General features: G+C 41.9%; 1 protein-coding gene across 3 annotated transcripts in view; it reads right to left on the bottom strand.

The window, feature by feature from the left end:
• Positions 1-23,879, bottom strand: part of WDR93 (WD repeat domain 93) — a 1,423,954-nt gene that overhangs the window by 598,321 nt on the left and 801,754 nt on the right. For all 3 annotated transcript variants that reach the window (XM_044078311.1, XM_044078310.1, XM_044078312.1), the window contains one exon: positions 1,026-1,109. In XM_044078311.1, coding sequence (XP_043934246.1) covers positions 1,026-1,109 — 84 coding nt within the window. The remainder of the gene's footprint in view (positions 1-1,025; positions 1,110-23,879) is intronic.

Below are 23,879 nucleotides of genomic sequence, written 5' to 3'. Positions count from 1 at the left end.
TGTATATTACTGGAAATGTTATGAACTACCTTTTGTGTTTTCTCTATTCTTAATGTTTACATGGAAGCATTCTTGTAAATATTGTATATTTGTTTGGTGTGATAGTTAGTGATATTAGTTAGTAGTCTTTTGTTTTGTATTTTTTCTCTTAAAATTTTGTGTTTGTTTTTACTTGTGTATGAAAATAATATAACAATAAAGATTTATTATGGAAAAAAAATGACTCCTAGTACTAGATGGGGCCTCTCTCCTCCCATCTATACTTACTAACAGGCTTTTATACGACCAGTACTACCCCCTCTCTACCAAAATGTCAATTAGAATCATGTACCTTAAAAAGCAAGACAAGAAAATGAATATCCTAAACTCTAAAAAAATGTACATCTAATATAGATGCACCTGTCTTTAAGACAATGGTTAAACTTTCTTCTCTGTACTCATAATTTGCAATACATTTATAGTTCTAACCTGGATGGACAACTCAAAAATCTTTTATCTCCATTACTTAAGACAAAATTTCTACATACAGTCTGTAACCAAATAAATAATGCAACTATTAATATAATGGACTAAAAATAAGCTTACCCGAGATTGTACAAACTAGTCCTATAAACAAACTTCTACTCATATAAATCTGTATTTGTATTCTGTTGTGCAAATATATTGTATCAACCCACATGCACTAACATAAATTCTCAATAAAACTTTACATTCCATCTTTCCATCCCTCCATCCATCCTCGCCTCCTTTTTCCCATTTTACACATGGAGTTGGGATGTCACTTCAACTGTGACAATCATCTCGAGGCAAGGTTTACACCACTGGGTGGCTAGCACTGCCACGGTTGCATTCCATTTTTGGCACTCTGTAACTCTGATATTTAATTCCTGCCTTGTACCCCAGTCATGACTGAAAAGGGTCAATAGACCTAATAAACAAATAAATAAGATGGAAATCAGAACAGTACAAAAACAGGGAAATATACATTTAAAGAATAAAAAATGAAGAGCTAAATCAGTCTGTACCTTTATCTTTTGCTGGCTTAAGTAGTGAGTACCGCAAAAGATTATGACATCCATTCCAGCAAACACAGACAGCGCTGGGAACAGCTACAGTAGGAGAAAAAAAAAGTATTCAGTTAATGGAAATTCTATGATTAGTTTTCATAACAAATAATTATGCTCAATAACCTGGTAAGAAAAAAGGGGCATGTCACACTTCCTGACATTTTAAACTCTAGTTAGAAGAACAGCTAGCCACTTACTTAGAATACTTTCTTCACAATGTACAATATTTCAAGCAAGGGATTTCTGTATCAGGAACTTTTGGGCAGACTACAAATCTTCACTAGGGTAGGTGTTCAAGGACATAAAAAATGTATGCAAACTGAAGTAAAACTGCATTCTAGTGATTTTTTTACATATCATGGGTGACTCTATTTTGCCCTTTCAATGAAATGAAATTGTTTTATTGTTCCAAATATTTAGCTACAGAAGTATGGAGGATATTGAAAACTAAGCTCAGTGGCAAATTTTAAACTGGAAGAAAGCTTCATCCATTTTCAGTGGGTGTGGGGGGAATAAGAAACACGCCCCAAAATGGCAATCCACTGTTAAATAATGTAATGGTTTTACCTTGGCATGTTATTAGTGACAAAAAGATCCTAATTATATCCATCATTTCAAAGCAGAAATAGGCCTCACAGTATTTCACTGCTGACATATACCAGTTTCAAAGAGCCAGAAAATTATAAATATGCATGAGCAACATCAGCAAGGTCTGTCACCAAATAAGTGATATGACTCTCTGCTTATAGCTTTGGGTCACCCTCTTAATGAAAATGCCAGCCATCTGCTTCTAACTACTTTCATCTTTTAGCTTTAGCACTGAAGTCAGATAAATAAGTGGCATGACACTTTGCCTATAATGCTGGACCAATCTTTTAAGGGGAGGACGAACCATCTCTATATTTTGTCTTGAGTCATTAGCACTGTACCAGCATCTTCCGTAATTTTAGTTATCTTGTGGATGTACAGCACCAACAATGCATTGCTCTACCACCCTGTGCCAAGTCAATTTACAAACTGTTTGTACAGCATTTGTGACTATGGTAGGTAATGCTTTATATCAATTTTCATTATTACAGTTAGTGTCATATTTTGAACATAAAAATTAAGAAAAAATTATTTTTATGAAAAAAATATCAAAAGTAGTTGGTACTGAATAGCAGTTTTCTGAAACAGTTTAAAATCAAATAATTTCCCTTAATGAAAAGTAGATGTGTGTATAAAACTTGATGTCCCATTAGTTCATACAGCAGTTCATATACCAAGTCTAACCATTTTACCAGTAACGGTAAACCCCTTTACAGATCATTTAATTATTTTTGATAAGGCATCTACTATTTAATGTCAGTATTTATTACAGTCATTTTCAAGCTGTGAAAGAGAATAAGATTTCATCTAGCTTCAAGATGTGCATTTTTATGAATGTTAAGTAATAAATATATGCATAAAAAAAATCTGTTGTAATCTGTGTGAGAATTTCACTGACAACAGGTAAAAGAGCCTGAACAATATACTCTTCTGTTGGAAGAGATTTTACTAAAGGTTCCAAGTGTGAGATGCTACTATGTAGAAACTGTGTTTATGTAAATAAAGACGGGCATATCTTTGAGCAAAGACATCTTCAATGAACTGTAAGAAATCATTACTAAGATAAAGAGGGACAATACTCTGCACTTCAGACAGACACGCTGTGTGGCTTGTTATATGTAGTAGTGAAATAAACAGCTGAAGAACAGAGTTATACATTATGAAGGCAGTCACAAGCACATAGACTATACCTGTACAAATTTGACTAAAAAAGGAATATATTGTAAATGCCTAAAGGGCAAGACAGGAATGTTTAACAACTTTGTGTACACCTTTCACCACCAAGAGAGTAGCAAATAGTATCTTTCAGAAGAAAACAGACTTCCAACAATGTGGTACAAAGCAAATGTTGGGAAGTAGAAATACTGGCTGGCAAAAGATCCACAAATGGAACCAATCGAACCAGTAAGTAGTGCACTGCAGAGAAGAAAAAAAAATAAAAATAAAAATAAAAAATAAAGAATGCAATGAACAGTTATTCTCCTGCTCTGGTGAGAAGAAGGGGGATGTAATTTTTCCAAGCAGCAGACATTATAAAGACAAACCTTAGGGTAGACACAGTATTAAGTTCTTACAAGACTATTTACCAGCCCTTTATAGGGCGGGAAAGGATATAAAACAAGTGAGGAAGCAAACGGAGGGCTGCTGATTGTATGTCTGATCCACCCTGCTCAATTACTCATTACATAGCATGACAGCAAATTTCTATTTAATTAATAAAGAAATGTTGCCCTACATAAACTCAAACAGCTGCTGGAAATGTAGGGATTCCACACCTGTGATGGGCAAGAGCATACCATCTCTTATACAAAAACAGAGTGTGAGGCATAAAACCAAAGGAGGCCAGGAAATTAAATCTGCTGAGCTGAGACTATATGAGTTTGCCTGAAGATACAAATCAGACTTGACTTTAAAAAGCAAACCCAGGTACAGATGGGAAGTACAAGTTTCTGTGCTGCATTTAAATTAGGGTACTCTAGTGTTGATTTTAAATATTCTAATGCATTTTTTGTGGTGGTTTTCTGCATTTAGAACTTGTTTTGTATGTTGCCTCCTGGTGAGAAAAAGGGGTTCTGTTATTGTTCTTGGCAAAATTTGTTCCTGGCTGCAAGTGAAATGTATTTTTGATTAGCCTATGTGCTCTGGTTTGCTGTTTAAACTCAGTGTGCCTGCAGATGTCATTACTCTTATCTGATGGACCGTAACTACACAGTGGTACCTGAGGATACCTAATTCGTGGGATTGACCTCAGAACCCAAACACACAACTTCTGGAAAGTACATATTTCTGTATTTGCACTTAGAGTATGGTAGTGATGATTTTAAATTCTCTGCTGTGCTGTGGTAGACTTCTGCATTTAGAACTGGTTTAACACGTTATCTCCTCGTCAGTCAAGGGAGTGCTGGTATTGTTCAGGGTGAAATTTGCTACTGGTTACCAAGGGCAGTGCATCTTTTGATTGGCCTGTGTGCTCTGGTTTGTTGTTTAAACTCAGTATATCGGTAGATGTCACTGTTATACTCTACTGAGGTGTAACTATATGAGGCCACCTGATAATACCGTTATTTATTTTTTGACATTTGTTAACAGGCTTACTCCAGCTGAGCCAGGGGCCCATTTTCAGTGGAGACCCGAGGAGAAAAGCTCCAGAAAATGAGCAATTATTACAAACGTTACAAAGATATAATCAACAGAAAACAGAAGTCTACTAGCAAGTAATAGCAGGACATCATTAGTCTAGCAACAAGTAACAAATCTGTAAATATTACATATTAAAAAAAAAACCAAACAGAGTATGAAATTAAGTGGGATACCACACATGAGGTCATTCCAATGCACAAAGAGTCAATAGTAATACAAGAACCTATTATTATTTTTGGTACTTTTAAAAATAGAAAAAAGAGGGGAAAGTAAAAGAATGTGCAGGGTATAAGAGGAAAAAGAAATTATGTAGATAAGAAGGGAGAATAAGTCAAGTGGGGGTTTGACAAGGGCAGGACCACGTCGTTTGTAGATAAAGTTTAAGTTCTTGTTTGAACAGGTATTTTTGAGGAGTGCTTCTTATATTGAGAGGGAGTAAGTTCCAAGCATGGCCTATGGAGTATTTATAAAGGGACTTTCCAATGTTTTTATTGGGTATATATTTCAAGGAGGTGTTTGCTGGTAGTATGGAGGTGGTGTTGGGGGTTATAGTAGAACGGTAGATTAGAGATAGAGGTGAAGAAAGTGGGATCATTCAGGATAGTGTGTGCAATATGTAGTTGAGAAAGAAGTAGCTGTTTAGGGAACTCAGGTCACTGGCGTGTCTTAAGGGCGAGGCAGTGATGGGATTTGTATACTTGTACTTATATTTGTATTCCTAATCAGACTTTACCTCAGAATCAAACACTGCCACTTATGGGAAGTGGTGCATATTCTGCAGCAGGATTGTGCACTACTGAAAACTATATATAACAGTTTCAAGTGTTCTCACCATCTGGCCCTGTTAAAAAAAATGTAGTGTCAACTCTGACACTTACGTGCTATGTACTGTACTAAAAGGGCAACAGCATTCAACTGGACATGACTATATATTCTTGCAGATGAATTAGCACAGTTGTGGAAGCACAAGTGCACTTGTGTGTATTTAATGCCTGCAGAGAACGTCTAAAATGGCTGCACACTAATCAACAAGCTTAACTTCAGCTCTACCAGTGTGAAAACAATCTGTGAAAAAGGATCCAGTGAAATTGTCATTTTAGATAAAATTTAGTTCCTGGCTAGTAAGTACACTGCAAGGATGCCAGTAAAGAAAACATTTTGAAAATGTAAAAAGTAGCAGCTACAGACAAAAGGCAGAGGTAAAATGTAAAACAGCAGTTTAATAGCAAAAATAAAACAACAAAGGGTGAACGCTTTCACACCATAAGTCTTCAGACCCTATTACAACAGAACAAATGAAGCGCATATAAAAATAACAAGGAATCAAATAAAAGAAATAATATGCACTAGAAATAATCAGACTATCAAAGTTACAGATGTAAAAAATATCTTATGTTTTAAAAAACATTATGAGAATATTAATAATAACTCATCTACAAGTGATAAAAGTACAGACAATATTCTTGCTAATAATATTAAAAAGAAGTTATCCAAACACAATATTAATAACATAGATAAACTCTTTTCCTTTAAAGAATTAAAGGAACAAATAAAAAATCTTAAGACAAAAAGGCACCAGGGCTGGATGGTCTGATTCCTGAATTTTATATACTCTTACCTGATAACATCTTGAAAATCTTACTCAATGCATTGCAAGAAGTTAAAACTGCAGCAAACATCCCTTCCTCATGGAAGTATTATAGCATCTCTCCCATAAAGAGCCCAACCTTTGCACATCATACAGGCCAATTTCTTTGCTTAACATTGATTACAAGATATCCATGTCTATCTTAGCAGAGAGATCGAATAATATTCTATTAATTTATGAAGACCAAACCAGGTTTATTAAAAACAGAAAGGTACACGACAATGATTACTTTCCTTAATTAACTTAGAAAACAAGAAAAAATGACCTTTCTATTTTAAGCCTTGATATAGATAAAGCTTTTGACTCCCTAAGTTGGCCATATCTGTTTAAAGTTTTGCAAAAATACAATTTCTCCCCAAACCTTATAGAATTAAATAAAAAAACTAAATGAAAAGTCCATCGCTGATGTAAAGATTGGATGTTATCTATCTAGCCCATTCAAAATATTAACAGGTACTAAATTAGAAGTTATGTACTTACCATAACGTTCCATCTGAGTAAGTGGATTCATTTGTCTGCAACCTGTGGGTATGGATCCGATATCAGATCCGAACCGGTATGGTTTATCCAGCTATGGATCCGAGCTCCTAGCTCCTCCCCTCACCCATAATGCCCTGCTCTCCCTACATGACCTCAGATCGAGTTTGCCCTGCACCAACTACCCTAACCAATGGGTAACACACCCTATGCAGGAAACTGACAAGGCCAGGGGGATAGGAGGGCGGGATGGTTGCAGACAAATGAATCCACCTACTCAGATGGAACGTTATGGTAAGTACATAACTTCTAAATCTGAAGTAGGAGAATTCATTTGTCAGCAACCTGTGGGACAGAGTCCCCAGCTACCTGAATCTTGGGTGGCCATCATGGAAGGATATTCCGGAGCACCACGGATCCAAAGGATGCTCTACCTCTAGAAGTAACGTTCAGCTTGTAATGAGTAATAAAGGTATGAGATGAAGCCCAAGTGGCTGCTGAACAAATGTCATCCAGAGGAACCCTAGACTTAAAGGCCGCTGAAGTAGAGACAGACCGGGTCGAATGAGCATGGACTCCCTCCGGTGCGGGCCTCCCAGAGGCTTGGTATGCCAACAGAATACACAGAGAAATCCAGCGTGACAAAGAAACTTTGGAAATTGGTTTACCCAGATTGAATTTGGCAAATGAAATGAACAACTGGTCTGATTGCCTATGACCAGCTGTCCTATGAAGGTAAAAACGAAGCTGCCTGTGAACATCCAAGGAATGCAGCTTGTATTTGCCTTTGTTTTGAAACTTAGGGAAGAAAACAGGGAGGTTGATGGACTGATTAATGTTAGCTTCCGAAGCTACTTTAGGAAGAAAGGAGGGATTGATCCTGAGGCACACCCGGTCCGGATGAAAGATCAAATAAGGCGGTTTCATGGACAGGGCCTGAAGCTCAGAAACTCTCTTAGCCGAAGTAATGGCTACCAAAAAAGCAGTCTTAAAGGACAAGTATTTAAGATCGACTGTGGCCGCAGGTTCGAAGGGAGGAGCGGTCAAAGCAGGAAGTACCAAGGAAAGATCCCACGGGGGAACCGTTTCTTTGACAGGGGGTCTGAGCAAAAAGGTGCCTTTTAGGAAGGTTTTGCATAACTTAGCTGACATAAGAGACCCTGAGTCATGACCAACATGGTAATGAGATATGGCCGCCAGCTGAACTTTGACCGTGGAACTACTGGCGCCATCATTAAAGAGAGTAGTAAGGAAATCTAGAACCAAAGGAAGGGGAACCGTGAAAGGATCTAGGCCTTGCCGCTCTGCCCAAATGGAGAAACGCTTCCATTTACTGCGGTAAATTTTTCTGGTAGAGGGCTTGTGGGCCGCCACCAGAATGGCCTTAACTGGGGACGAGATACCGGGAGTCCTGATTAGGAGTGGAACTGGAGCAGCCAAGCAGTCAACTACAGGTTGTCTAGGTTCGATGGGTGTGATATCAGATCCGGAATGGGATCTAGAATCCAAGGTGGATTCACTGAATGAGACCTTAGGTAAGGGAAACAGATCTGTCGAGGCCAGAACGGGGCAATGAGGATCATTTTGCACCCCAACCGAGAGGCTTCTGAAGTACTTGAAGCATCAGAGGTAGAGGGGGGTATGCGTAAAGAAGACCGGGAGGCCAAGCATGCACCAGAGCGTCTCTCGGAGAATCCCCTGGAGGGGGGATTAGAGCGAAAAAACTGTCGTACTTGGCGTTTAAGGGAGAAGCAAACAGATCACAACAGGGAGTCCCCCACTGTGCGAAGATACGTTTCGCTACTTGAAAATTGAGAGACCACTCGTACGGGGAGAGAATGGTGCGACTGAGCTTGTCCACTAGGATGTTGGTCCGACCCGGAATATGCGTTGTGATGAGAAAGCAGTTGGTGGAGATCGCCCATTCCCACACTCTCATGGCTTCTCGACATAAAGGGTAAGACCTGGCTCCCCCCTGTTTGTTGATGCACCAGACCACCGACATGTTGTCTGATTGAATCGCAATTGTTCCCAGGGGAAGGAGGGCTTGAAGTGCTTGCAACGCCAAGAGCACCGCCCTCATTTCCAGAACATTGATATGCAGGGAGGTCTCTGAATCGCTCCACGTGCCTTGGACCATCCGGCCCGCAAAATTCCCCCTCCCCACCCGAGGCGGGAAGCGTCCGTGGTCACTGTGGCGAGAGGGGGAGATGCACAAAAGGGGCGGCCCCTGTGGAGGTCCGGGGAATGGAGCCACCACAAGAGAGACCGCTTGCAAGCCTTGCTGATTGCAATGGGATGATACAGGGGGAGAGAGAGAGAAATGACCACTGCACCTGAAGTGTCCATTGAAGTACCCGCATGTTCAAGCGGGCGAGCGGAAGAAGAGTAATCGCTGCCGCCATAGACCCTAGTGCCCTCAGGATCAATTCCGCAGGTGTTGAGCTGGAGTGAAGGATGGCCCACACCTGGAGTCGTAGATTCCGAACTCTGTCGGTTGTGAGAAAGGCTCTTAAATTTGTCGTGTCTAACCTGGCTCCTATAAAATCTATTATCTGAGTAGGGACCAGGCTGGACGTTTCTATGTTTACCGTGATGCCTAGCCAGGGAACTAGACAAAGAAAGGAATCTCTTGCCAAAGAGAGTAGATGCCTTGTTGGGGCGGTGAGAAGCCAGTCATCTAGGTACGGAAAGACCTGCACCCCCTGAAGCCTCAGGTGGGCCGCAACCACTGCTAATACTTTGGTGAACACCCTGGGGGCTGTGGTGAGACCAAAGGGAAGGACCCTGAACTGGTAGTGACTGGCTCCCAGCCGGAAGCAAAGAAACCTCCTGGATCGTCTGTCCATCAGAATGTGGTAGTACGCATCCTTGAGGTCTATAGAGCACATCCAGTGATTCTCCCCTAGAAGGGGGAGGATGGATTGCAAAGTGACCATCCGGAACTTCTCTTTGGGAACTGCCAGGTTCAATAGGGACAGGTCCAGAATGGGTCTTAGGTCCCCCATCTTTTTTGGCACTAAAAAGAACCTGGTGTAGAACCCTAATCCGATCTGGTCTGGGGGACGGGCTGGATGGCTCTTTTTCTTAGCAGATGGCCAATTTCTGCTGAAGCGGCCTCCCTCTGATTGGGTGGAACATCGGGGAGGGTTTTTAACTTTGGGACATGAAGAAAGGGGATCTTGTAACCTCTGGATATAATCTGGAGTACCCAGCGGTCCGATGTAATGGACTCCCATGCCGCTAGGTGCTCCGGCGTCCCCGACTGCCTCCAGAGTGGAGCAGTCGGGCAACCCCTCAGGGTTTCTGCGTGGGCCGTTCAGAGAAAGGTTCCCTGGACCCAAAGTTCCTGGGAGCCCCTCTGCCCCTAGGGCGGCGTCCTCCCTGTCCTCCTCTGCCGCGGAAGGACTGGTTGTCTGGAGCGGGTTGGGAGTGCTGCGACTTCCGGAACCACATCTTCTTCTGGCCCTTTTGGTTCTTAGAGTAGGACCTCTGGGGCACAGAGAAGCGGACTCCAACGGCAGACAGCGTCTTCCCGTCCTTCTCGCTCTGAACCAAGGTGTCGCGAACCGTCTTGCCAAAAAGGGCAGAACCGTCAAAGGGGGTGTTTGCGAATGACGCCTTAAAGGGCTCCGTAAAATCGCAGTGGCGGAGCCAGGCCTGCCATCATGTGACTAGGCCCGCTCCTGCAGCTCTAGCGGCTCCCTCTGTAGCGTGGGAAAGTAACCGCATAGAGTTGTTGGTCACAGAACGAAGAGTGGCCATACGGGTGGAGTGCATAAGTTTGTCCTCCTCCGACATGGACTCTGGGGGGGATGCAGCGTATTCCTTGATATGATCGCGCTGCATCCTAATGACATGTGCCAGATAGTTGAGCGCCCTCACTGAGAAGGTCGCTGAACTAAACATTCGCTTCCCCAAACGGTCCATCATCCGAGACTCCTTGCTCGGGGGATGGACTGAGGGACTCTCCTGGGCGAGTGCCCTCTTAGTGGCTGCTGCCGACAACATGGCATCTACCGGGGGTCCCTTGCTCCAGTGGGCACGGTCAGCAGGGGGGCTAAGGATCCTATCGGGCCTCTTGGGGATTGTCTCCACGGTGTCCAGTTCCTTCCATGCCCTGGTGGTAATAAGGTCCACCAGGGGGTCGGCAGGAGGGGACACCCAAGAGGTAGACCGGCCCGCTTCAAATGCCTCCAAGAACACGGACTCGTCCGAGGAAGACTTTGGGGCAGACCACCCACCTCTGATCCATAACATTTCCATGATGTCTCCAAAGGAGACATCCTCAGGGGGTGATCTTGGGGAGCCTTCCCCTTCCTCCAAGTCAGTGTCTTCAGTTAAAGACTCGGGGGAGTCTATGTGCCTCCTCTTACACGTATGCTTGTGAGGTGCTTCCTCTGGGGGGCTGTCCGAGGAGCCCTCACCAGCAATGTCCAGATCCAAGGGCACTGCTTGGGGCAGTGAAGCGGGCTGTCCCAGTGGCCGGGTGATGGAAGCCTGGCCCAGAGCAGATGGAGTGCGGGACGGAGCCGAAGCAAGGGCCGGGGGTCCAGATGCCCTCAACAGAGCCCTCTCCACCACATCAAAAGCCGAGGGGGAGCCAGCCTCAACAATAGGATCCGAAAGTCAGCTCCCCCTCGGATCCGATGAGGGGATCGGTGCCGGCGCCGAGCCCCTCGGATCCGAGGGAACAGTGCGCTCCGACAGGGACGGCGCCGAAGGCACACTGAGTCCCTCAGATCCGAAGCTCGGGCCAAGGCTCCGAGAGGTCGGATCCGACAAACTCAAGGGAAGGGTCGGATCCGAAGTACCCAGTACTGTCGGCGCCGACCCACCCCCGGCTCCGAGGCTGCCCGGCTCCGAGCACTCCGAACCCGGGTAGCGGGTCGGAGAAGGAGCTATGGGCTTGAAAAATGGGGTCGAGCTCCCCCCAGAGGGGGGGGGGGCAGGAGCACTCCCATCTGCATCTGAGCCTGGATGAACCTTCGCATCATCCGGTCCAGATCAGCATCGGAGAGGCTGTAGGTAGACCTCGACGAGGCCACCGAGGTAGGCCTTGAGTGCCGCCTCGATAGCCTCGAAGGAGGTCGGGTCTCCTCATCCTCAGGCTCCGGTGAAAAACAAGGAGACCGGAGCCAAGGAGGAGGAGAGCCAGCAGCCAGAAAGGCCAGAGGAGAAGCCCGCTTAGCCGGCGGGGCCGAGACGGAGGTCTCGGCCCGCTGCTTGTGGTGCTTCTCTCTCCGGTCCTTCTTCCTGGCTTCCCTCTCCTCCAAACCCTTAGAGGGAGTTTGAATCCCGGGAGGAGGAGGGGGAGCAGGCAAGGCAAGAACTGCCGGAGCAGTAACCACCAATGGGGTGGGGGCCGAAGCCGAGTCCGGGGGCAAGAGTCCCGCCAAGACCAGCCTCGACCTCCGCTCCTTCAATGCCCTGGGGTTGATCCCTGCACAGATTGAACACCCAGAGGTGAGGTGTTCAACCCCAAGGCATCGAAAGCACCAAGTGTGGCGGGGATAGCTTATGGCCACACTCGGAGCATTTAGAGAAAATAGGCTTTGGGGCCTCCGACATACTGCTGTTTGTTTTGTTTTTGTTTTTTTTTGTTTTTTTTTAACAAAACAAAAAGTAAAGCAAAGTACACAAAAAAAAAACTACACACTCACACAAGGCCCCAAAGACAACTCACACACACTACTACGCACCAGCGAGGGGAGGGTAAAAAAAGTAAAGTAAATTAAGCCCAAAAAGATAAAATATATAGGAAACCTAAAACTTTCACACAGATATTAAATTTAAACTAACAAAAATCTATTTTTCACAAGAAAAATCACTTAGCTCAGGAGCTCAGGAAAATCCAGCTGTCACCATGCGCGGCAAACTAGATCTGGGGTCATGTAGGGAGAGCAGGGCATTATGGGTGAGGGGAGGAGCTAGGAGCACGGATCCATAGCTGGATAAACCATGCCGGTTCGGATCCGATATCGGATCCATACCCACAGGTTGCTGACAAATGAATTCTCCTACTTCAGATCATGAGTTCCCTCTCTCTCCATTACTCTCTGCCCTGGCTATTGAGCATCTTGCAAATTTTATTAGAAATAATGACAGAGTTAAAGGATATTAAGTGTCAGACAAATTATTCCCCAAGATACAACTGTTTGCTGATGACCTACTAATATCTTCTAATGATATTGAAAATTCAGTAGATCACCAATTCCACAATCTAGACTTCTTTGCAAACATTTCTGGTCTAAACTTCAATCACAACAAAACTCAAGCACTTCTAGTGAATAAAAAACAATAAAACTTAGATCAAAAAGAGACAAACTGGGAGGGCAAAGATATTAAATATCTAGGTATCATTATTGAATCTTATTATAAAAAATTACTCACATCTAATTATCAACAACATATAAACTCAATTACAATTCTAACTGACAGTTGGAACAGACTGTTCTTCACATCTGAAGACAGACTAACTTTAATCAAAATGATACTGTTGCCTAAAATCTTTTTCCTTGGCCAAGCTTTAGTAACCCCCCCACCTGCCAAAATTAAACAGAAAATTAATAACTTATTACTCAACTCAGTTTGGTATCCCAAAAAATCAAGCACTTCTCTTCCCTGGCACACCATAAGCTGGGATGAAGGAGATATAGTGTTTCCAAATATGGATTTTTATTTAAACTCCGCATTTATTAACATAGTGTTGTCTTGGAATAATACTTCTTATACACCATATTGGAAATCAGTACATGAAACCTTACTTCTTAATAGTAATAGGACATTGCTTGAACCATATACTCAAATACATACAAACATCTATATAAGGATTTTAAAAATATACATTCAAAGTGAAAGGTCAAAACTTGTTCTTACACCTCTTACAAACCAAATATTGCTGTTTAAAAAGCTTATGTTTTCTAATCAATTAAGTATTTATAAATAATTATGTTTCCTATTGCCTACACAAAGAATGTTTGATATCTTTTGATACTCAAAAAATGTTACAATTTAAGAAGGTTGACCTATTATACCCAAATCAATTTCTCTCAGCTAATAAAATAAGTTGTGCAGACTATTTGATCAGCAGATATAGTTTGAAAAATTGCAATTGGCTGGACATCCAAACTTGTAAGGATTTTATAAATACTAAGGTTGTACCCTCATTAGAAGCATACAATAACAGCAACTTAAAAATCTTGGATTTTATCTCAACAATTATTAATAGCTCACCCAAGAACACTTCCTACATATCTGTTATTTATAAAATTCTCAGAAATGATTTTAGCAAAAAAAGGAGTAACGTACTCACTATAACGTTCCATGTGTGTTGCCCATCTCTGCCTTCCTTCTTACTAGGATGGGCTCGGGTCTGACTCAGCCTTATATGCAAGCTAGAGGTCTTCCACTAGCTCATGGCTAAATAACCCTACTGCAGCATGCCCTAGGAACATCTCCCAATCTTGTCTGCAGTCATGATAATAATGATGAAACAATTACTTTTATAATAGAGTATCTCAGCGTGCAGTCAAGAAGGTCCGAGAAGCACGATGTCCCATTGTAGCAACTCGGTCTTCCAGGAGTAAAAACTGGCTGGGGGTAAGGAGGGTGGGATGTAAGAATGAAGGCGGAGATGGACAACACACATGGAATGTTATGATGAGCACATAACTCCTTTATGTGTTGTTGTCCAATCTCGCCTTCATTCTTACTAGGATGGGACAGCTTCCTTAGCACTATTTTTCTTGGGTGGCTCAAGGAAGAATATTCTTCAGAATCGTGGAGCCAAAAGAGGCCCTGTTCCTGGAGGCCAAATTGACTTTGTAATGAGTGATAAAGGTATGTGGTTTTGCCCATGTCACTGCAGCACAAATAGTATCAATTGGCAATCTAGCTAGAAAGGCAGAGGAGGTTGCAATGGCTCTTGTAGAGCGGGCTTTAACCTTCTGGGGGAGAACTGTGTTCTGAAATTTATAGATGTAGGTTATGAAATCTGAAAGCCATTTTGATAGTGTCACTTTAGAAACTGAGGTACCTTTCTTAGAATTTGAGAAAGATATAAACAGCTAATAAGATTTTCTGAAGTTCTTAGTCCTGTGTAAATAGAGCCATAATTGTCTATGCGCATCTATCTGATGCAACATGCATTCCGCCTTATTTTTGTAATTTGGGTAAAATACTGGAAGCTCAATAGATTGGTTCAAATTAGATTCTGAACAAACTTTTAGCAAAAATGAAGGGTTTGTTCTTAAGGATACCCTGTCCTTGTGGAAAAGCAAATAGAGGGGCTTTACTGACAAGGCTTGTAGCTCTGACACCCTTCTGGCAGAGGTTATAGCTACCAAAAGAATGGTTTTCCATGTCAGAAACTTGAGTTTGCAAGATGATGTTGGCTCAAAAGGGGGAAAAATTAAATGGGATAATACAAAATTTAAGTCCCATAGTGATGGGGGATCTCTGATAGGAGGTCGTAGGAATAGAGTACCTTTTAGGAATGCTTTGCACACCCTATGAGACATTACATTGAGACCAAATTCACCAACACTGAAAGTAGAAACTGCTGATAATTGGAGGCGTATGGTAACTGCAGCTGCACCTTCATTGAATAATTTTGCTATAAACTCTAGAACAGAATTTAATGGGGCAGTAAAGGGATCAATATAGTTATAAAAAGCCCATAAAGAGAATCTTTTCCATTTGGTTCTATATATTTTTCTTGTTGAAGCCTTATAAGAAGAAATTAGAATGTGTTTCACTAATAAAGAAAGGTTAGGAAAGCTGGCTATGGTTGGAATCAGAGCAGCCAAGCTGTCAGTTTGAGGTTCTTATGGGAAGGATGGAGCGCTCCTGACGCATGTGTCAGGAGGTCTGGAACTGGGTCCAGAATAACCAAGCAAACAGAAAACGAATGTAGACAAACCAACACAGAGACTGATGCCTTCAAAGGAATAAATGCATAGTGCTGGTTGCACCTTAAATATTTTTTATAAAATCAATTAGTGTAATTAATAAACACCTTAATTGACCAAAAAGATTTAAAGAGACACAAGCTATATAAACCCATGTGACAAATACAAAATTTAAATATCAAAATTTTGTACAAAATACATAGAAAAACAACTTCAAATATATAGCATCTAATATTATATATAATCCTTCACCTGAAAAGATTGACTAAGTAACATACAATTAAATAGTAAGATTGACTTCCAGATTCATGCCCCTAGGTTTTAAAGTGCTAAATTTCAAAATGAATCTACTTTCAAGTTTTAACAAACTGTGTAAGAAATTTCCATTATAATGAAATTCTGGCTTAGCCAGAGCACAAAAAAATAATGAATCAGAAATACCATTGTGAACTGCATTAAAGTCTCTGTGTTGGTTTGTCTACACTGGGTCCAGAATCCAAGGCTCCTCCCAAAGATGAGACCATAGGAAGAACCAGATTTGATGAGGCCAGTATGGAGCTATGAGTATCAAGTCCCTTCCCAAATGACTGGCTTCCTGAAGAACTTTGGGTATCAATGGAAATGGAGGAAAGGAATAGAAGAGACCCGAGGCCCAATCGTGAACAAGTGCATCCCTTGGTGACTCTCCCGGATGGGGGATAAGGGCAAAGTAGCTACTGCCTTCGGCATTCATCAAAGTCAGAAAAAGTTAACAGCAAGGCTGCCCCCATTTACAGAAAAACTTTTCCGCTACGTCCTGTTTTAGGGACCACTCGTGAAGCAACAGAATTGTTCTGCTGAGTTTGTCTGCTATCACACTGGATTTCCCCAGGATGTGCGTTGCAATCAGAAAATGTTGGGAAGAGGTTGCCTAATGCCATACTCTCAGGGCCTCTCAACAAAGGGGGCAAGATCTTGTTCCTCCTTGTTTATGTAAAATACAACTGACATGTTGTCTGTCTGTATTGCTATAGTTCCCAGTGGTAGAGTCTTGGAATGCTTGCAAGTCTAGAAGCACCGGTCTCATCTCTAGGACATTGATGTGCAAATGAGCCTTGTGATCCTGCCAGGTACCTTGGACTGTCTTTCCCAGATAATGCCCCACCCCACCCAATCTGAGAGGTATCTGTGGTCACTGTGGCTAATTGTTGGAGAAGTACAAATGATCGGCCTAGCATCACATGGGTGGAGGAAAGCCACCAATGAAGGTCTTTTTTTGCAAATTTCTGTTATCATTATTTTATGTGACACTGGCAATTACTGCATTGACCACTGAGTGGAAAGTAGTCATTGTAGAAGTCTCATGTGTAGGCATGCTATGGGGATTAGAGTTATTGCAGCTGCCATGGTCCCCAAAACCTTTAGGACTATTCTTGCTTGCATTTTTTTCTTTGAAAGAAGACAACACCTGATGATGATGGACTTGAACTCTTTCTGGAGGAAGTCTGGCCATCATGCATTTTGAATCCAATTCTGACCCTATAAAAACAACATGCTGAGAAGGCCGCAAGGCAGATTTCTCATAATTTATTGTGATTCCCAGTTGAGAGCAGAGCTGTAAGGTGGTGTCTTTTGCTTTTATTAGTAGATGCTCGGTGGTGGCGGTTAGGAGCCAGTCGTCTAAGTATAGAAACACCTGGAATCCTAGGTGTCTCAGATCAGCCATGACTACTGCCATACATTTGGTGAACGCACTGGGGGCTGTAATGAGACCAAATGGCAGAGCTCGAAATTGGTAGTGACTGGTTCCCAGCCAAAAGTGCAAGTGTCTCCTGGATCGTCTGTCCATTTTTATGTGGTAGTACGCATTCTGGAGATCTATCAAGCATATCCAATTGTCTTGTCCCAAAAAAGGGAGTACTGACTGCAGTGTTACCATCTGGAACTTGGACTTTCTTACTGATTTGTTCAGATAGTTGATATCCAGAACTGGTCTCCAGTTCCCTGTTTTCTTTGGAACTAAAAATAATCTTGAGTAAGTTCTGGATCCTATATGGTCTGTGGGGGCTGTTTGGATGACTCTTGTCTAGCAACTTTTAAATTTCTAATGTTGCTTGTTCCCTTTGACTGGGTGGAATGTTTGGGATAATTTTTGTTTTGGGGACAGAGAAGGAAAGGGGGATAGAGTAACCTCTGGATATGATGCTTTGTACCCACTTGTGTTTTATTTGTTGCCAGGCTTCTGGGTACAAAGATAAGTGGCCACCGACTGCCTCCACAGAAGGACAGGTTGGCCTCCTTTCAAGAGCGCTGAAAGGGTTTACCAAAAACGTTTTCTCTGTCGCCCTGATTCTGCAGACCCCCCCGCCCTGCCGCGTGGTCAGCGTCTTCCATTACCACTTCCCCCTCTGCCCCTGGGGGAAGATTTGCCACGTGTCCTGGAAAGCTCTCTGAGATTTTGAAACCACATCTTTACGCTTCCTTTCTGACCTTTGGGGTATGGTCTAGTAGGTAGGGAAAAATGGACTTCTACGACAGACAGAGTCTTTCCCTCCTGTTCACACCTGGTTAGTGTGTCTTTGACTTTGGGCCAGAAGAGGGAGATGAGCCATCAAACAGGGCATTCACAAAGGAAGATTTAAAAGGTTCCTCAAAGTCACACAAGCGCATCTAAGAATGTCTCCTTAAGGAAATTCCTGAACCAGCTGCTCTACTTGCTTTGTTTGCTGCATAAGAGATCAGCCTCATGGAGGAGATGACGACTGAATTTAAGGTAGAGAGCTGAGAGGAGACCCTATCTGAGGCCCCCTCAGCTACTGAACCTTGGAGAGTATCTCCTAGCTCTTTCAGGAGGTCTCTCTGTAATCTTGAAAAATGGGTAAGGTAGTAAAGTGATCTGAGGGGAAAAGTCACAGAAGAAAAGATGCACTTTCCATATCTGTCCATCCCACAAGACTCATTGTTCAGAAGATGAACAGACGAAGATGTCTTGGAGAGTTCCTTCTTGGTGGCTGTCGCCACCACCATAGCATCTACTGAGACTCCCTTGGTCAGGAAATTTTTGTCAGCTGCGGATGTAATAAACTTATCTGGCCTCCTAGGAACAGGTTCCACTCAATCTTGAGACCCCCACACCTTTTGAGAAACCAGGTCTATCAGTCCGTTGAAAGGTGGAGACACCCAAGTGGAGGAAGGTAGAGATCCAAAGCCTTCAGGAGTATGGATCCCTCTGCTGAAGGGTTTGTGGACTTCCAGCCACCTCTCTGCTTAACTATTTCTAGGATGTCTCAAAAGGAGACATCATCAGGAGGTGACCGTGGGGACCGTTCAGCTTCATTGAGGTCTGTATAAAAAGCAACAGATTCCTGTGGGGAATCTAAATGTTTCCTCTTACATAGCCTCTTCCGAGGGACCTTCTCAGTACTCTGAAGAGGTTTCAGAAGAGTGGGGGGTGCTCTGTGGGGCATCCTGAGGCCTCGGATCTCTGCATCCCTGTGGAAGCAAGGATACAGAGGCAGGCATCGGTGCTTTAGAAGGAAGAACATCCGGAGATGGCAGTGGAATTCTCTGTGGAGACAATACTCTCCTCGTTACCTCAAAGCCCCCCCTCCATCCCTGATCCAAGGAAACCCCTGGATCTGAAGAAGCCGAGGGAATTCCTGGAGCCAAGAACGATGGGCCAGAGGCCGAGGGAGAAGCCGTGTTCACCCGAGCCGATGCCCCAAGTGGCAAGATCAGATGCGACAACTGTCCGATCCAACTCGCCTCCCCGGACCCAAATGGACAGCATTGGCGTCTAGACTCCTTGAGTTCCAATGGAGCAGAGGACATCAGAGCAATAGACGGGGCCGAAGATGCTGAAATAGGTCTCGACTCTGAAGTTTCTACCAGTATCATCTCCAGACATTCCTCCTCCAAAGTCTGAGAATGGAATGGAGCAGAAGGGGAGGATGCAATCGGATCCAAATCCCTCAAGGTTGGATCCTATGATAATTTGGCCAGCACCGGAGTCCTTAATAGCTGTTGTACCACTCAATCCACATAATCATCAGATAGGCTCCTGGAAGACTGAGTTTTTGGGGCTGGAGATTTAGAAGGCTGCAGATGGGTGTCCTGAGGGTCGGAACGAACAGCTTCAAGACTGGGGATTGGCTCCAAATTTCAAATTCCTTTGGTGCTGAAACTGATGGTGTCGGGGCCAATGACTTTTTGGATCCGGTAAGTTTTGCATCTGGAGATGAAATTGTTGCCATTGTTTTAGATGGCTCCAATGGAGAGCTAGAAGAAGATCTCTTTTTTGCTTTGTCAGATTTACAGGAAGGAGACTTTTGTGATTTAGAAGAAACTGGACCTTCTTGAATAGCATCTGAGAAGGGGTTTTCTCAAAATAAGCTTGTTTTTCCTCTCCAGGAGATCTCGATGGTTAAAAGAATGGGAAATAGAGCAAAACTCCTGGAGATGGACAGCTCCCAAACAATACACGCAGAGAGTGTGTCTGTCAGTCAATGACATTTTTTGTCCACATTCCTCGCATTACTTGAAACCAGATGGTTTTGAATCCTTGGAAGACACTTCGAAAGAAAAATAAATGTATGTGTGTATATATATATATATATATATATATATATATATATATATATAATAAAAAAAAATATATATTTTTTTTTAAACAACTAATACTAACAACAACAACTATTATTTTTAAAGGGAAGCACAGCCCTCTAACTTAAATGGACTATGCTCAAAAGGACAGTAGGGTAAGGGAAGGGAGAAAGCTCTCTAATTAAAACGGGCTAAGTGTGGGGGGGTCTCTAATTTAAATGAACTATCAGTCAAACAACAGGGTTTTAAGTAAATAGGTATGGGAGAAAGAGCCCTCTAACTTAAACAGGCTATAAAAGTTTACAGAAAGCCGGGATGGGGAGAATAAGGCCCAACGAAAAAAAAAACTACACACTCACACAAGGCCCCAAAGACAACTCACACACACTACTACGCACCAGCGAGGGGAGGGTAAAAAAAGTAAAGTAAATTAAGCCCAAAAAGATAAAATATATAGGAAACCTAAAACGTTCTCACAGATATTAAATTTAAACTAAAAAAATCTATTTTTCACAAGAAAAATCACTTAGCTCAGGAAAATCCAGCTGTCACCATGCGCGGCAAACTAGATCTGGGGTCATGTAGGGAGAGCAGGGCATTATGGGTGAGGGGAGGAGCTAGGAGCTCGGATCCATAGCTGGATAAACGGCCAACAGCAGAAAAAAACACACAAAAGAGGCAGAGTATACTATTTAGCACAACAGACAATAACTATTTAATGCTAGTATAACAATTAAAGTAAGAATTTAAAAGAGTGAGAGGTAAATAAGAGTATACTTAGCCAGAGCTAGCAGAATGAGCACCCGATCTTGTTTAGCAGCAAAAGAGATCTGAGAGACGTACCTAGGGCATGCTGGGATAGGGTTTTTTTAGCCATGAGCTAGTGGAAGACCTCGAGCTTGCATATAAGGCCAAGTCAGATCTGAGGATCGGATCCAAACCCATCCTAGTAAGAATGAAGGCGAGATCGGACAACACATCAGATGTTTCTTTTTAGAATTATTCAAGTGAAGAAAATAAACAAGTGTTCTCAGAAAAAGATAAAAACTTTTGTTTATAGTCAGTGAAGGAATCCACATCTTCCCTGTTCTGGCATGTATACACATGGAACTTTTTACATAAAAGTTTTTACACACCATACAGACTAGCAATAATCTACAAGAAAAATTAAATGCTGGAGATGTGGACACCCTGATGATGACTAGATACATATAGTTGTTAACTGCAAAATAATTTCCCCAGTTTGGTTAGACTTCAGATATTTTTGTACAGTTCTATGGAATGACAACTATATAATTTCTGACTCTGTTATCTTTTTTAATGTTCCTTTTCTCGAAGCTATTCCTAAAAACCAAACATTTTTACTATGGTCTGGCCTCTCTATAGCAAGGAAAATTGTTAATAAAAATTGAAAATCCCAATCTACTCCTGTTGTCAAAGTTGAGTTTATTCATCACTTGAAATAGATTTGTAAGAATGAGATTGCTACTATAAAAGCAAGGACTAACAACATAACTCATCATTTAATTGCATGGACAAAATTGTCTAATCTTTTAGAGAAATACTAAGTGTTCTCCTATGTATATTGCTTTTTTAATTGTTATGGACATTGTATATAGTTTATTTGTTTTTTCTTGTTACTATACTGTTAAGTTATTGTGTTATAAAATGAATAAAAGCATTTTGAAAAAAAATGGACACATGCAAAAACATGATTGGATCACTAGAAAAATAGCTTGTAAATTTAAAAAATGATGTTGTTGTATGTAAATATGAAACAGACAGACCCAACCGTTCCTCGTTACCTCTCCACAGCAGATAGATGTCATCAACAAATCGCCTACAGAAGGTGACATGAGTCACAAAATCATTACCTCTTAACAAAAACTCCTGCTCCCAGAGTGCTAAGACCATGTTGGCATAGCTATTGGCACAGGGCGTGCCCATAGCTACGCTGGCCCTTTGTATATAGTAAGTTCCCTCAAGCATGAAAACATTGTTCTCTAGGACCACCTCTAAGAAAAAGACAAATTAAATCAATATGTTTAATGTCATAACTACTGTGCGTTCTAAGAAAGGTTCTAGTCATTTCAATCCCTTCCAGGCGTGGAATCACCGTGAAGAGTGATTCAACATCCAGAGTAACCATAAGACATTCATTTAGTCCCAGAACATTGTTCACATACGCATAAAGATCACCCAGAAACTGCTTGGCATCCCGTAAAACTGTATTGACCCCATCTAGAACCACACACAACTGTTTATCAACATATACAGAGAAGGGTTCAGTCAACCACCCCCTCCCAGAAACAATGGGCCTAAACAGTGGTCGTTGTGTATTCTTATGTATTTTGGGGAGGTCTTGGAATAGAGGTACAAAGGAATGTTCAACAGTAAGGTACTTGTAGAACTCAATGGTTATTAAGAAACTGTCCAGCCAATCATGTATGACAGAGAGAATACTGTGTTGTATGATGTCACTGTAATCCCTATTGATCTGTTCATAAACAGCATTGTTGGATAAGACAGTGCTTTCTTAGAGGTGGTTCTAGAGAACAAAGTTTTCATGTTTGAGGGAACTTACTATATACAAAAGGCTGGCATAGCTATAGGCATTCCCTGTGCCAATAGCTATGCCAACATGGTCTTAGCACTCTGGGAGCAGAAGTTTTTGTTAAAAATAATGATTTTGTGACTCATGTTGCCTTGTATAGGTAATCTGTTGATGACATCTATCTGCTATGCAGAGGGATTGAGGAACAGTTGGGCCAGTTTGTTTCATATTTACATACAACAATATCATTTTTAAAATTTAAAAACTATTTTTCTAGTGATCAGATCATGTTTTTGGATGTGTCCATTTTTAAAGATAAGAATGGAGCATTCACTACAGGGCTGTATAGGAAACCTAGTAGGAAGAATGCTGTTTTGCAATGCAGTAGCATGCACCCATCTCATATATACAAGAATATCCTCAAGGGACAGGGGATGAGGAGTTCGCAGTTAAATAATTCACTAATGATTTGGCTTTACTAAAGAAAGAGTTTTTGAATAGGGGATATAGGTATAAAGAAACTGAATATATGTGCAGTGAAGTACAGCTCTTGAGATCTGATAGGGCTAGACACTGTTTCTCTGGACTAAACGTGAACACTCACACTAATACTACAGCAGACAAGAGGGTAGATGATAATTTTTGACTATCATATGCCAGTGATATAGGGACCATACATGATGTCATCAAGTCCAGCTGGAATATTCTGGCAGCTGATGACCGTATCAAGCATATAGTTGGTGAGAGACCAGGTATCAGATATAAAAATAAGAAGTTCCTTAAATGGCAGCTGTGCTAAAAGACCAACATCCTAGCCCCCAAGGAAAGTTCTGTTATACATGGCACATGCCTCTGCAACAGATGTAGCTTTTGTGCTTATATTGACACTTCTAGTGCTTTTGTCCATCCAATCTCTGGTGCGACTTTCTTCTTTAATGTTGTTGCCGATTGTCGGACTCCTAATATGGTTTACTTGGCAGTATGTAAATCATGCACTTGCTTTTATGTGGGCATGACTAATCATCCATTCTTTGAAAGAATAAGGGGACACCTTTACAATATTCATAAGGGCAATGTTAGGAATGCCCTAGCTAAACATGCTACTGAGTTTATTTGCTCATATATTTTATATTTTTAATTTTATGGTCATTGAAATGGTTGAATTATGTTTGCACATGAGTGATTTTAAAAATCACACTGAGAACAGGGAGTTACACTGGATCATCAGGCTTCATGCTGACAAAATGCCTGGCCTAAATGGTAAGGTTTCTTTAAAACCAGTTCTGAAGTCCAGGGACTTGTTCAGATAACATACATAATTACTACTGTTTTTTTGATTTGTTGTGCTCTATTACGCAATTACTGTCACTGGTTGAAATGATTCCTAGTTATTTTTATGTGTCTTTAAGTTT

This window comes from Protopterus annectens, chromosome 7.part0 (assembly GCF_019279795.1).
Source record: "Protopterus annectens isolate FY-2018-M chromosome 7.part0, PAN1.0, whole genome shotgun sequence".
Lineage (NCBI taxonomy): Eukaryota > Metazoa > Chordata > Ceratodontiformes > Protopteridae > Protopterus > Protopterus annectens.
The sequence above is the reverse complement of the archived record's forward strand: the minus strand, read 5'-3'. Positions and strand labels throughout refer to the sequence as shown.